Source organism: Pistacia vera, unplaced genomic scaffold, assembly GCF_008641045.1.
Source record: "Pistacia vera cultivar Batoury unplaced genomic scaffold, PisVer_v2 Contig331, whole genome shotgun sequence".
Classification (NCBI taxonomy): Eukaryota; Viridiplantae; Streptophyta; class Magnoliopsida; order Sapindales; family Anacardiaceae; genus Pistacia; species Pistacia vera.
This window is the reverse complement of record NW_022196148.1, coordinates 48553-64646: the sequence shown is the minus strand read 5'-3', so window position 1 is coordinate 64646 and position 16094 is coordinate 48553. Positions and strand designations below refer to the sequence as shown.

The 16094-nt window shown below is 35.2% G+C and overlaps 1 protein-coding gene across 1 annotated transcript; it reads left to right on the top strand.

Moving 5' to 3' along the window:
- Window positions 1-9697: 9697 nt before the first annotated feature.
- LOC116137560 (ER membrane protein complex subunit 3) lies at window positions 9698-13790 on the top strand. The gene is made up of 8 exons (XM_031423253.1): window positions 9698-9849; window positions 9951-10044; window positions 10338-10457; window positions 10549-10597; window positions 10858-10957; window positions 11097-11158; window positions 11343-11401; window positions 13465-13790. Exons 1-8 carry the CDS (start codon window positions 9698-9700, stop codon window positions 13567-13569), a joined length of 741 nt encoding a protein of 246 aa, XP_031279113.1. The 3' UTR covers window positions 13570-13790.
- The last annotated feature ends 2304 nt before the right edge of the window (window positions 13791-16094 follow it).

Here is a 16094-nt window from a genome sequence, read left to right as displayed (position 1 = left end):
TCGCGGTGTGGAAGATTGGAACTGCCGGCGAACTGGAGTCTGGAACTTTGAAAGTGACGAACAAACGATTGACGAAGTGGAAGTGTAGAGATTTGAAATTTTCAGATTTGGAGAATGGAGACAGAGAAAGACGAATGTGGATGGAGTAGCGTGACTGGGTGAGGACTGAGTAAAAAAAAAAAATTTTTGCTTTTATATTTAGGGTTAAACCGGTTTGAATTTTTTTTCAAACAGAACTAGTTTATAAAAAAATCTAATTTTTTATTTGGTTTTGATTTGATTATCGGTTCGATTTGATTTTCGGATTATTTATCGGACCCTTATTTCTAAGCACGGACGCTTCCAGATTTGGACCAAGTCAAGGGTGGCAAGACGTGCCACGTTCGCAATTTTCAAAATAGAGTGCGGCGTGACCAGTGTGTTTATATTCGAATTATTGCAAATTGCAGTTGGTGACCCACCGCCCCATTACCGTTGTCGCCTTTTGTCGACTGATAATCACCTCCATTAATTATTTATTAGTTAATTACTTAAATATCAATATATTATTTTGAAATTAAAAAAAAGAGTGAAAGGCCAAAAAAACCTTTAAAATACAAAACAAATTTGATTTGACCACAATAGTAAAAGTAACCCCATTCATATAATTTTTGGGCTTTTCTTTTATTATTCAATAAAATAAATTAAAATTTTCTTTGTGTTTTTTTCTAAAAGAAAAAACAAATTTAAAGATAACCCTTACTTTTATTTTATTTTTAACAGGCAAAGTTCTGATTTTTAATTTATGGGCTCTTTGAAACCGAACAGAGTTCAAATTGAGTGAGGAGAAGGTTTCAAAATTCAAATATGCAATTAATTAGAGCAAGATATTGAATATACGTAATTAATTTCTTTGACTCTTGAAATTCTAAAAAGCGTTTAGTTAAAGTGAATTAATACACGAAATTATATTTATAATTACTTGTAAGAGTTACAAATTACAAAAATTAATTGTTTGTTTATTTGAATTATGAGAAATTAAAGGTAAAATGGGAAATCGAATAGAAATTGAAGATGCGTTCATGATAAATAACAACTCAAAAGAAAGATACGAGATATGGGCACAAGTGCACAACCATATAATTTTAATGGGGAGTTTGAATGTTTTATTATAAAAGATATTATATTAACGGAATAAAGAGTCACTTTGAAGATTACTGGGGATGTTTAAAAAATTTATTTGGCTGGTTCGAATAAATTGGTGAATAATATATTTGGTTGAGAGGATAAATAGATGTTATATAGATTATAAAATTGCGCTTCTTTTTAAATATTAATATGATAGTACTTATTATTATTATTTTTTGAATAATTTTTTTTAACCCCATACTTTTTAGATTCAGCAAAAACACCTTAGCAACGAAAAACGTCTTAAACTTAACAAAAACACCTTTACCCATCCCAAGCCATTGCTGACAGCCAGCCACCACCGTCGACGGTAGCCAACGGTAGCCAACGGTGCCACAGATCTGGCCATGACGTCGACAGTGCCATAGATTTGGCCATGGCCGTTTCACGGCCAAAGATGTGGCTGTGAAATGGCCATGTCTTTGGTTGTGAAACGGCTATATCTGATTATTTTTTACCATCGATCACAAGGTCGGAAAAGGCCTCACCAACGTATGGCCGGCCATATATGGCCGGTTGTACGCTATTATGACGACTTTTGGCAGCCTTAGTTGGCGGTCCACGGTGGCTAGTTCTGGATACAATGATATTTCTGCAAATAATGACAATAACAAGGGCAATGTCATCCATAAAATTTTAAAAAGTGAGGACAAAAGGTCTGCATGAGTGAATTGGGTGTTTTGTAAATCTTAACAAATATAATACTAATTTGGACCAAATGCGCAACTATTTAAGGGCAATATGGGAAACAAAATTAGATTACCTTGGGTAAGTTAAAATAACACCCCCCCTCCCAATGGTATTAATATTCCCAACAACTTATCCCCCAAATGCCACTATTTGTCATAAAAGATTTACAGAATAATTTTTTACAAACCAATCGAACATCATCTGCTCAATTTAAAAAATATTATCCTAATTATTTAATATTAACCCCATTCAAACGAGCCGAAAGAGTAACGGCATGTTCCCATCCAAAGTTCTGCGAATCAACAAGTTTTTGCTCCTACTTTCATAAATTATAAATTCTCACCCTTAAATCAATATGTGAGTGGCTTTTGGAATCTAATAAGTGTTATTATCAAATTACTCTTGATAAATAAACAATCACTTTTAACCCCCAAATTAGCAGAATTAAATTACCATCTTATTTTCAAATTTATTTCAATAACACCCTTTTTCTTCAACCATTCACTTCATCCCCATCTCCAATCTCCAACCACCCAACCACTGCCGCCACCACCACCCAGCTACCATCACCATCCAGCCAAATTAATAAACTATAGTATGAAGTTCAGTAAATCCAAACAACCCGTCATTTCCTAATTTCTTCCTAAATCACAATGGATTCTATGCTGTGATAACAAACCTCCTATTGTTCTCGCTCTCAACTTTCTGTGATTTTAACCTTTAATTTTTTTTTCTGTAATACCTCCAATTCCACTCATCTTTCCTTTCCCAAGTTCATCTTTCACTCCGCCACCTCCACATTCTAAGCCTCTGTAGTACGATTCCTGCTATGCACACCATCCATTATATGTAAATTGTCTATTAAAAATGAATTAACATCTCCCATTTTATTTCTTAAATTATTTATTCTTCTCATGAATTTGGGAGTAGGATAGTGGTATTGTTCACAAGGTTAGATTTATTATGATGGCTTTGAGGAAGAAATCATATTTATGGACAAATGTTTTGGGAGAGTTGGGTGGTGGCTTTGGGTGAGGAATTTTGTCAAATAGGTGGTGGGAAGGTTGGAAATGATGGGGAATCGTCGGCGACCAAGTAATTACACACAACACATTTCAAACGGCAAACCACAAATCAGCACCAAAGAAATCCGACGGTTTGCAAGGACTTGGAATGCGGAAAGATGAGTGGAATTGGAGGCATCAGAGAATGAAAGAGAGGGGTTTTGGTGAGGGTGATGTGAGGATTCAGATGGAAGTGATGGGGTGTTCGGTGGTGTCGGAATCTGGCTATATCAGGCCTGAAACGGCGGTTGAATGGGTAGAGATGGTTCACGGGAACGGTGTAAATCCGGCCTGAAAAATTCGTATGCTTAACAAGGCTACGATATGAATTCTTTTTTATGGATGAATAATGTAATTTACAGTTCTCAATTTTTACATGATACTATTTCAGATTTTTCATGGTTCGATGTCATTGAAGTGTTTTTTTTCCTTTTTAATATACATATTGTGTGTGTTTTTTTTTTTTTTAATAGATAATAATGTTAATATCTCACCTGTTGAGATTATTCCAAATTGGTAAGGGGCAAACAAGAAGAAGAGAAGGAAAAACGAAAGGAAGAATAATAATAAAAAGAGAAGAAAGAAAAGGGAAGAGGAGGAGAAAGGAAGGAGTTGACGCGAAAGAAATGAGGCTTAGAAGAGAGAGAGTGAAAAAAAAATTGAGACTTCGAGGCTACTTGGGAGAGAAATTTCAGATATTGATGATTATTTTTTAATAATTTAAGAGTCACGAAACCATAGATGAGAAGTTATTGAGAACACGTCGTTTACTCTAGTTTAAATTAAAATCTCCATGATTTAAAGCAATAATAACATTAATGATGAGTAATGTTACGATTGTCGAAAAAAAAAAATATATACGAATTTATGCATTCAGTAATGTGGCATTATTTAAAAAAAAAAATTACTATATAATTAATTGATGGTTATAATAATGTTATATTGTTATGTATAAATTCATATCTATTTTTCGATAACTGTACCATTTGTCATTAATGATAATTGTCAGTGTAGGTCATACTCAAACACATGGCAGTGGTCCCACACTGTCTTATGGTGATTACTATAAATTCACTGATTTGCCTTCCGCTCACAAGCCACTCTAGCGCTCTTCCTTTTGCTTATTCATCTAAATTTCTCTCTCTTAAGTAGACACTTTCCTTTGCATTTCATGCGGCCAGCGTTATCTAATCTATAACTGATCATGGAGCAGCGAAATTCTTTTGTATATAGCCTCTGTTTTGTGTCAACTTAATGTTATCAGGATCGGTTCTTCAATATATAGTTCAAGTGTTTTTTTATTAAGTTGTACTTTATTATATGTTTTGTTCGACTTGATCGATCTGATAACATTAAGTCGGCTCAAAACATTTTTGTCCATTTGTTGGACTTGATCCTTTTCAATGGTTTGTTTAGTTTTCAGTAATCATGATTAGTGCATAGTTTAATCTTACGCTTCTTAATGTTTTAGAAAACTATGAATTTGATTCTCTTAGATCCAACAAAATAGCATATATATTGTATATGTTCGCACTGGTTACCCTGCTCTTTAGTTGCTAATTGCTACTCGACTGAAAGAGAACAATTTCCAGAGGGCGTGATTGGTGTGTTTTTAGTTATGGATCGCAATTAGCGGGAGATGGGTTCCATTTATCCAACCTGGTAGGCAGTAGAGGTGGGATTTTCGTACAACAATTTTCATAAGGCGTGATTGGTGGCACATGGGCTCCATTTAGCCGGCCTGGTAAACAGTAGAGGTAGGATTTGAACAACAATTTTCATAAGGCGTGCTCCATTTAGCCAGCTGGTAAGCACTAGAGGTGGGATTCGAGTAACAATTTTCGTAAGGCGTGATTGGTGTCACATGGGCTCCAGCCTGGTAAGCACTAGAGGTGGGATTTGTCGTAAGGCGTGCTCTTTAGCCAGCCTGGTAAGCACTAGAGGTTAGATTTTCGAGTAATAATTTTCGTAATCCGTGGTTGGTGGCACATGGCTCCAGCCTGCTAACCACTGGAGGTGGGATTTGTCGTAAGATTTTTCGTAAGGCGTATTTTTCGTTAGGCGTGCTCTATTTAGCCAGCCTGACAAGCACTAGAGGTGAGATTTTCGAACAATAATTTTTGTAAAGCATGATGGGTGGCACATGGGCTCCAGTCTGGTAAGCACTGGAGGTGGGATTTATCGTAAGATATTTTTTTCATAAGGCGTGTTCCATTTAGCCAGTCTGACCAGCACTAGAGGTGAGATTTTCGAGCAACAATTTTTGTAAAGCGTAATTGGTGGCACATGGGCTCCAGCCTGGTAGGCACTAGAGGTGAGATTTTTCGTAAGGCGTGCTCCATTTAGCCAGTCTGGTAAGCACTTCTAACGTGATTTTCTAGTAATAATTTTTGTAAAACGTGATTGGTGGCACATGGGCTCCAGCCTGGTAAGCACTAGAGCTGAGATTTTTCGTAAGACGTGCTTTGTTTAGTCAGCCTGGTAAGCACTTCTAGCGTGATTTTCGAGTAATAATTTTTGTAAAACGTGATTGGTGGCACATGGGCTCCAGCCTGATAAGCGCTAGAGGTGAGATTTTTCGTAAGACGTGTTCTATTTAGCCAGCCTGGTAAGCACATTGGTTCGGTGTGTTTTCAATTATGGATTACAAGTAGCAGGACATTGGTTCCATATATTAGCCACCGCCCCATTACCGTTGTTGCCTCCATTAATTAATTAAAAATCGATATTTTTTTTGAAATTAAAAAAACCATAAAAATACGAAACATATTTGATTTTGACAACAATTATTAAAGCAAATTATAATGATACTTATAACAATAATAATAATTTCAACTTCAACTGCTTCACCATTCTTTTACACCCTCTAACTATATATAACTATAAATGTACTTCTCTAAATTCATGATCTTCTCTTCACGAAAGCTCTAGCGCCCTTTGCTTATCTATATTTCTTTCTGTTAATTAAACTCTTTTCTTTGCTTTCCAAATGAAGGAGGTATATATGTATCTAAAACTGATCACGGAGCAGCGAAATTTTTTTGTGTATAGCGTCTGTTGTGTGTCAACTTAATGTTATCGGGATTGGTTGTTCAATGTATAGTTCAAATTTTCTGTGTTTTTGTCTAAAAGAAAAAACAAAATTAAAGATAACCCTTAATTCTATTTTATTTTTAATATGCAAAATTCTAATTTTAAATTTCTGGGCTCTTTGAGTTTAAATTGAATAAATAGGAGGTTTCAAACACACAAGAAATTGAATATATACAATTAATTTCTTTGTCCATAGAAACTCTCAAAAGGGTTTAATTAAAGTGAATTAACCCGTGACATTATATTAAGTAGTAGTGGATTCAGAAATTATTAGCAGCGCGGATCCAACCACTTTTTAAGTGGGTCAAGATCCACCCTTAATATTTTTTTTAAATATTAATATGTATAATTTATATATTTTGATCTATCTTAACAAAAATATTAATAAATAAAAATATTAATGTATAATTAATTTTTATTTTAGTTTATCTTACAGAAATTTATGGATTTATTACTGTTTATTAGAGTGACCCAAAATAAAATGTGATACCACATTTAAAATTGTCATACAAAGAAAAAAAATTACACATAAATATTTTAAAAAAAAATTTGAGAGTGGCCCACCCTCAATATGATCTAGATCCGCCCTTCTTGATTATATTTGTGATTAGTTGTAATGTAAGAGTTACAAATTACAAAAAAAAATTAATTGTTTATTTATTTAAATTATGAGAAATTAAGGTAAAATGGGAAATCAAATAGAAATTGAAGCACATGAACGCATGATAACAGCTCAAAAGAAAGACATGATAGTGATATGAGAAATAGGCACAACCATATAATATAAATTAAATTAAAATTTGCACGGTTTAAAGCACTAATAATATAAATGATAATGTAAATCAAATAATAATGCAATAATAATAATTTAAGAGTAATACTATATTTATAAATAAATTTTACAAAGATCTTCGTACGAAGTGGTATGATGGTATGATAAAATATAAATGGAAAAGTGAATTTAATGACTTTGATTTTTTATTTCACTATTCTATTTATTTTTTGTCACATTACTTTGTATAGAAATTTTTGTAAGATTTTATTGTATAAATATAGTATTATTGATAATTTAATTGACAAATGAAGTTACAACTAGACAGAGCGCAATTGCCTATGTTTTCTTCAAAGTGCTTCGCACACCATTCTTTTACACGTCTATATATACACTCTTTTAGTCTTTTATTCTTCATCGTCTCCTCACTACACTCACAAAAACCCTTCTCTTTGCTTATTCATCTATATTTCTTTCTGTTAATTATTCCCTTTTCTTTCCTTTCCAAATGGCCAGCGTTAAGGTATGTATCTATATATATATGATACATTATATCTGTAACTGATCATTGAGCAGCAAAATTCTTTTGTATGTAGCGTCTGTTTTGTGTCAACTTAATGTTATCAGGATTGGTTGTTCAATATATTTTTTATTAAGTTTTACTTTATTATATAGAGTAAATCAACCTTTTTCCACTCAAGGTTTGCCTTAATGACACTTTCCCACCAAAAAAGTTTCAAAATATGATATATCAATCTCTTAATTATTTGTTTTTGTGACATGTGTGATCACTAAAATTATGTCATCTGCACGCATGGTGATCCTGATAAGTTTTTCTAATGTTTAACTTGGTAAAAATGATCTTATATAATAAAAGAAAATAGGAAACTGCTGGCTGTGGTTTTTTGGTCGGGGTTGCCAGGACCATATTCATGCCTTTATGCAGTGTATAATCTAATGCAATAATTGATTTGCCTGATAGTCTTGCTGTAAGATTCACATGAGGATTTTGATTGTTTTCGTACGTTAAAATGTTTTGGATCTTGCAGGTTCAACCAGGTGCTACAACATTGCCCGAGGATGAGACACCTGAGGAGAGCAGGACTGTTGAGACAACTCCACAAGAGCCAATGGCAGCGCGAGAAGCCCAGAAAAGAGTAACTAAAGAACCGGTGAGAAAAACTCCTGAGTCCCCAGTTGCCAATAAACCCACTGTTAAATTGGGATTCAGTTGCAACTCTGAAATTCATTGTTGTAACATTGGTTGATATATTGAAATGGTGAAGCCAGCTGAGAAGACTGAAGTTGGTGTGGGGTTTGATGAAAGTTGTCAAGTTTTAATTAGCTTTTTATTCGTCCTAGTATTGTTTATTAATATTATTTTTTTTAAGGTGAGGGTCCGAGTGAGGTTGGGACTAGAGATAGTATTAAGAAATTATTGGAATTTGGACCACATACATGCGACGTGGCTAATTATATGATCAAGATTCAAGCCACATGGGATTGCTATTGTAAATGTGGTTCCAAGAGGGTCATTGTTTTGTTATTTTCATTTATTCCAAATACTCACTTTTAAATTAATTATATTTCCTTTATTTTAACAGTAAAAAGGCAAATTGGTCTTGCTTTGTTTTTTTTTTCCCTCTTCCCTTCCCATTTCTTCCCCAGTACGCCTCCTCCTCCCATCTTCTTCCTCTTCCCTTTCCCTTTCTTCCTTATCTCCGCCTCCTCCTCCCATCTTCTTCTTTTTCCCTCCACACCTCCTACTCCCCGGCGCCTCACCATCCAAACTCATTTTGAAGGTGAAAGAAATAATGAAAAATGAGGTTCGATCTCCATGGGAACAGGAAGGAAGAGGATATTTTTATAAGAGAATGCCAAAGAAGGAAAGTGCCCACCACGAAAGAAAAGAATTGAAGCCATTGCAGAATCCATCACATTGCAAGTTAAGAATCTTCCTTTAAAAGTTTCAAAACCACCTTCCGTGCATGACAGTGAATGATCCCCATGGAAATAGGTTGATTGTTTTGCTCATGTATCTTTCAGTAAGAACTTTTTCCTAGATCCGAAAGAGAGTACTTGGGTTCTCCCAATGAATAAAAAAATGTATCATGCAAAATTCGAACTGGGGTTCGCTGTGGTGGAGAAATTTGGTTGGAAAAAAGTGGGATTCTAATAGTAAGATATCTAATGAAACCGTTATTGGAATTGGGATCTCATTCAAAGAAAAAGATATTAAGTTTAGAGTTTCTTTTTATAGATTAGATAGAAGATCCAATCTGCAAGGATCATGATTGAGAATTATTTGATCTTCTTAAAAGGCATAACATAATCAACTTATATTCGGGACTACTATTCGAAAACCTCAATGAAAGACTAGATATGTTATCTTATGTTTGCTTTTTGCGAAAAAATATCAATTCGAAGTGGATGATTTCTTCAAACAACAATGAGTTTTGTCAACTATTCAATAAAATAGGACCAACTTAATTAGGATACTTTTACATAAAAATATCTTCATCTAAATAACAATATATTCATAATCGATAATATTACACTTACAAACTCTTCTTATTTTCTCTCACAAAACGCTACGTATAAATTCATAATTTGTTAACTCACAATAGATCCGTCTAACCAAACGTGAACTTATCAAGCTATTACATCAGTGTTTATTAAAAACATTTATTAACCTATCTTTACTCGCATACAATTTGTTTTATAGACCAAAGAACGGTGTCGTTTCCAAAGAAGAGACAACACTCGAGTACCAAAACGCGCCGTTTCTGGGCAATTTATTTTTACTACAAACGCATTAGCTCCCCTTGGCATCGAGTCTCCCGTCTCAGCAGTCGGCATTATCCTCCGAATCAAAACTCAACGAGAGATCGTGATCGTCAATCAAGAAACAATGGCGGAAGATCTGGTGCTCGACACGGCGATCAGAGACTGGGTTCTAATTCCTTTATCAGTAGTGATGGTACTCATCGGCATCCTCCGCTACTTCGTCTCTAAACTCATGCGCTCCTCTCAAGTTCCCGATCCCAAAATCGTCAAAGAAGGGCAAGCCCTCTCTTAATTCAATTTTTCAATATGTCCTTTCTGTTTTATCAATTTTATTATTGTTTATTCTCTCTCTGTTTTTTTTTATATAAAAAAAATAGTCAGGTGATTCTTAGGGCGCGCAATTTACGTGCCGGCGCCAATTTCATCCCTGCCAAGTCGTTTCGTGCTCGTAGGGTTTATTTCAGTAACGAGGTTTGTTCCCTATTTTGAATTTGAATAATTTAGTTCTTAGTTAGTTAGTTAATTCCGAGCAGTTTTTGAAATTTAATTTCGGTTTAGAAGAGTTATCGATAAGTATGATGATAAAATTGAGAATTTCATGGAGCTTAGCTGTAAGGCTGGTTTCTGATCAAAAGAAAAAAAAAAATTAAACTTTTAACTGTCTGGGTTGTGAAATTCTCCCATTTTATTATAACATCTTGCAGTTTTGTTGTTGTTGTTGTTGTTGATACGGGAATGTTTGTATGTTTGTTGCGTGGTGGTAGGAAAATGGGTTATTGTATGTTCCAAGAGGGCAGGCTCAAAATCCGCAAGCACAAATGTTTTCTGATCCCAACATGGCTATGGATATGATGAAGAAAAATCTGTCTATGATCATACCCCAGGTGAGTAATCAAATATCTTATTAACGTTTTTATGGTTTCTTTGCTATGATGGGATACTGACAGTTCTGTTTGTTATCTTTGTGCTGGCCAGACACTTACTTTTGCTTGGGTCAACTTTTTCTTCTCTGGGTTTGTTGCAGGTACGGTTCTCTATCTTGGTTACAAAATGTGGTTTTTTTGTGTGGCTTGTTGTTTGTTTAGTTTTTTTTTTTTTTTTGGTTGAGATGATAGTAGAATGTAGTGGTCTTACCTTTTTCTGTTTCCCAGAATTTGGTTGATTATGTGCCCCATACGATATCTCTGTGTTTTGCTTTAGACATTTACTATTTTGTTAATGTTACTTTATGTTATGTTGTAATATGTATCTGATGCTTCTTTTTATTCTTGTATATCTTCACAGCCAAGATACCATTCCCACTGACTCAGAGGTTCAGGTCAATGTTACAGAATGGGATTGACTTGAGCACTGTTGATGTTAGCTATGTCAGTAGTCGATCATGGTAATTTTCTGATGTTGGTGGATCAAGAAGTTAATTCATGAATTCCTTTTTCCATTTTGATCTGAGTCTGTGTTAATTGCTTGGGCACCTTTATGTTGATTGAATTTAATTATTGAAAACTGGTTTATTTTTATTTCAGGTATTTCCTCAATTTGTTTGGATTAAGGGGTTTGTTTAGCCTCATTCTTGGAGAAGAAAATGGTTAGTATTGATTCTATTAAATTTTAAACTTTGTGTGTTGTTATTTGCTTTAACTTGGGTCTCCATGTTGATTTTCTTCTTGCAATACTGCAAACACTGTAATCTTAATCTAGTTTTTCCGGCTCAGCAATAATTTAGTTACTGTTGAATATTACAAACTTACAGTATCATGCTCTTAATGCAGCTACTGATGATACACAGCGGATGATGCAAATGAGTGGGTTTGGTTTTGATCCCTCAAAGGTACAACTTTTACTGGGTTATTATTGAGTTTATTTTAAGGCTTAGTATGCTTTTCCCTTTTTTTGTTGTCTAATGTGATATCTCTCTGTATTGTGCTCGTCTTCAAGCTGTGCACTTAAGTTTGATGAGGAGTAGGTCTCCTTGATTGATATTTTGTGGACCCATAATTTTTTAATAATTAGTTACTTTTCAAGAAATACATGGACTGGACTTAACATTCTTGGGCTTTTTCATGCATATAACTTAAGTATAGTGTAAAGGTAGTAGTATACCCACCACAAACAGAAGAGATTGACTATGTAAGAAATTATTGGTTACACGCTAGTTTATAGCTGAATGGCTGTTGACGATATTAACTTTGTTAGGTTTATTTGGGAGGATTCTTTGTAATAGAGCAAGTCTCTTCAGAATGATGCCCTAGGGCATTGAGTGTTACTGTAAACTTGTGGAATCTTGCAGCAAGTAGTATGTACTTCTCTATGGAGAAGTTTTGAACCACTGCAGGGGTGGGCTTCTATTTTCTACTTCAGCTTATGCAAGAGCTTTATATCATATAATAAGCGGTTAATCGTATTTCTGAGACTGATTTACAAGCTCTTGTTCCGCTTATTCTCAACAGTGGAATTGGTGTAGGGTATCAAATGCTGTTATGTTTTTTTTTTCCTTTTGTTTGGTTGTGCCCCCAATCACTGTCAACTGATGAAACAAACAATTAATGTGGGTCAATTGCCTTTTGTTAGTCAACTATAGTATTTTATGATGTTGTTCTTCCCCTATGCACCTCATAACAGTTTTCTTGTTTCAGGTGGTACAGTTAGCAAAACAATTAATTTAAGATTATATTGAGGCAGGGCTTCTTTGATTGAAATGGGTTTTCAGATCTGTCTTAGAATTGTAGTAGCCATGAAGCATAGAAGTTCCTTGTTATGTTTAACAGGCCATTAATAAGATCATGCCAACTAAGCATTTGACTTTATAATATCAACTTTTTTGGGGAAGCATTTGCCATGAATGTGAGCTCCAAGTGTAGGGAGATGCTGGGAAAGGTGAGGCCTTATGTAGGAAAAGTGACTCCCTGAGGAGGAAATTTATGCTTTTGACTGTTCAAGCAGTCATCCTGTGAAAAGCGTAAAAGGCCTCTTGGCCAAGGAAATGGGGAGGTAGAGGCTGCTACTTGCTCACACAGTCCACTTGTTGTTGGGCCCTAGGGTTGCCAGTTCAGTAGTTGAGCTTTGTTTTTGAGAGATATAGGGGTCTAATATTGACCCGTGGATACAGGCTTGCTGATTAAGTTGTTTGGTGTTTAAAGTGCATGTTGTTTAAATATAAGCGAATATTGTAAAAAAGAGGCACAAAGAAATAGAATTGACATTATCAATGTGGGTTCATTAGAAGCTGAATCATGTATCTCTCTTGCCCATGTACATGCATAGTAACACACATTCACACACAAAAGTGCTTGGACATATATGCATTCACTCGGGTGCCTCTATTTTCTAACTGTATTAAAGACACCAACTTTATGTCATATTGTAATTGCCTAGCTATGGCCATAACTCCTCTTAACTGCCTGGTGAACAACATGGTTTCCTTCTAAGCAACTAATCATAGCTTATCCTCTATCATGTGTTCAACTTGATCGCTTAAGAAGTTCTTCATGCTTTGGAATTTTTATGTTCAGCTGTATCTTAATGGGGTCTCTGCTGATACTTTTCCATAGTTCTGACTGCTATTCTCCTGTTTTTATTTGATTGGGTAATACTCTGGAAATTGGGCATTCGACAGATGTGAATGTAACATTCTTTTAGAGGGGAAATCAATTGTGGGATGATTAAGCATGGATCTGATTGTTTATAAATTACACTGAACTTAGATACGTTGGATGGGAATATTTATTGGCATTGACTTGATTGTCATTTGGTATTTTGAGAACATAACAAAAAAGAAACTTGAATTTGAGAACTTGTTTGTCAGCTTATTTCATAGAATTATCTGCAAGTTGTTATTCCGCACCATGAATATCTCCTAAACCATGGGTGTTTTTTTTTTTTTCCCCTTGTCAGAGCTTGGGTGCTGAGAAAGACGGTCTTGACATCCTTCAGCATGAATGGGCTCTACCGAAATTTGAGCAGCGTGCTGAAACAGTTTTGAGAAATCTTGTTAGATGAACAGTCCTGAGTGGTCCTCAAATGAATTTTAATCCATTATCAATGGATCTATAGCAGTAGCTGTGGAGTCAGGCAAGACCTGATGCTTATAGTTACTGAAAGAAACCATTGTTGTAATTCTAAACTTACTTTCAAGTTTAATTAATATCACTGAAGAAATTTTCCAGATTGCTAGTTGTATCATCATGTTTTGTGAAATCGTACATCTTTTTATTTTTCCAGATTCCTCTGCAGTAAGTTTCTGATATACTTTAAGAGAAAAATTCTATTATACATGATGTTTTTTAAGATCATCGGACGATGATGAAAGGGCTATCGAAGATTCTATTTTGTTCAAATTCAATAGTAAGGACTTCCTGGACGAGATGTTGAATCCAGAATGAGTGAATGATTAATGAATTCGAAAGGTCGAATCCACTAGTATTGACTTTCTCGATTAGATATTGTATCAGAATCATAAAATGAAGTTCATCATATTTTTTCTTCTCTTAAAGGTAAATTCTTATGAAAGATTCAAAAGATGATAAGATTGATTGAATCATAGCTTTAGTTGGAATATATCAAACATTGATTGATGAGAGCGAGACCCCACTCCATGAGCAGTGTTTTAGAATTGAAATTGATTGCTAAATTCAAGCAGAAAAAAGAAAAAGTAAGCTGCCTTGCCTACCAAAAGAAAGAAAAATCATACAAGAAAGAAAGTGATTTGCCGAGTGGTCGCAGTACTTATACAACAAAAGCAAAATTGCCGCCATAAAAGCTTAAAATTTTCCATATAATTCATAGCAGACCAGACCAAACATTGATTATGACTTCTTTGTCTTGTGCTTAATGCTATTTAAAACCCTACCCTCTCATTTCAATCTCATTAATTTTCTCTCTTTTCTTTAGCTGTCTAAGTAGCATAATATTTTATATCATTAGAAATTTTATTTGTCACGTCAATTTAATAAACTGTTATGGTATATATATGTTATAGAACTTTCTACTCTCTTGAGCTAACTTTTGAGGATGAATTCTACCAAAACCTGTTTATTGTCACGTTTTCCTTGCTTTAATTTTGAATGAAAATAAATAATGTTTTTTATTTTTTTATGATTGGGGATATTCGGGTTAATTTGTGCGCATCTAAACTAATCCCTCAGGACCAATGTTTTAAAACTCGGCCCGGCTTGGCCAATTTAACCTGTTCAATTGGGATCGAAAGCTTCAACGAATCGGGTTTATATTTTTCCTATTCACCCAAAATCCTAGGATTTGGGAGGATGATCAGCAAACAATTGGTGGCCGGGATGTTGGGGCTTTTGAAGAGAAAGTGCCGATGAATGCAATAGTGGTGACGGAGTTGATTTTCGATGAGTAAATTGATCGAAAATCGATCGACTTTTGCCAACGATTGGCGAGGCTAACGGGGGTGGGGTGAGGTGGGTTTTGTTCGGGAGGAAGAGGGAAGTAATTTCTGGGTGATGGGGAGGATTGTCAACGCCGGTGTCAATGAGATCTGGCTTGGAATGCCAACACCGGCGTCGATGAGATCTGGCCTAGAATGCTAACACCGACATCGGTGAGATCTGGCCGAAATCGAACCTATTTGGCTAGATCTTGGGTATATTTTAAGGGGAATGGGCTCAAGGGACGATTAGGGTTGCATTTGGGGTGTTGCCGTCACCGACCGATTTGTATTTGAGGTGTGTTTGTCAAATTTCAAACCTATAGGGACTTAACTATAACTTTTAAAGATGTATTTGCTAAATTTTAGAAGTTGTTGTCAACGGGTCAACCCATGACCCAACCCTGGGTTGGGTTTTAAAACATTATTCAGGATCCTAAAACTATCGGCCAGATAAGAGCTTCAATGACTACCCTTATTAACAGTTAAGGTAAATTAAATTCATGACCTTTTGAATAATACACCTAAGAATCATAATTGATCACTCGATCACCCAGTAATGGTTATTGAGACTAGATGAGATGCATTCCTTGACAACACCGATGACCGCATGACGTCGTCCAGCACATAAGCTACAACAGGATCAAGACGACCGCAACAGTCGAAAAAATAAATAATGTTACCAACACAATTGCCCCCTTGAAAGAGTAATTACAACGAACCTGTCCCATGAATAAGACCATAAATCAACAAAACATTCCACCTCATCATCAGTGGATGCAGTTGATGGGCCAGGCAGGCCCAAGCTTTATCAACTTTTCCTAATAAAGAAAAAGTTATAAACTGTAAGCCATCTCCATCAGTAGCAATGTGCCCTAAACCTAAAAAATAATAAGTGTTAAAACTATTATAAGGACATGTCCTTGTCCCTGTTTTAGGGCATTCCACGTTCCATGTGTTAGCGTATCAAATCGACAATCCATTTGAGGAATGCACAGCTCAGCTAGACCAATCAAATATTGGGCCCATCTCACCGTCCAGTCTTTCCATCAACCTTTTAACTTTACAGACAGTATTAAGGTGCGGTAAAGTTTTTGATGGACACGCATGGCCAATTCTAGGATTAATTGTACAA

What these genes read in the sequence shown, in the direction of transcription:
- LOC116137560 (XM_031423253.1), top strand. Translation starts at nt 9,698, where the DNA reads ATGGCGGAAGATCTGGTGCTCGACACGGCGATCAGAGACTGGGTTCTA. An exon ending in CCCAAAATCGTCAAAGAAGG is followed by an intron (nt 9,850 to 9,950) that starts GCAAGCCCTCTC and finishes TAAAAAAAATAG; the next exon opens with TCAGGTGATTCTTAGGGCGC. An exon ending in GGGTTTATTTCAGTAACGAG is followed by an intron (nt 10,045 to 10,337) that starts GTTTGTTCCCTA and finishes GCGTGGTGGTAG; the next exon opens with GAAAATGGGTTATTGTATGT.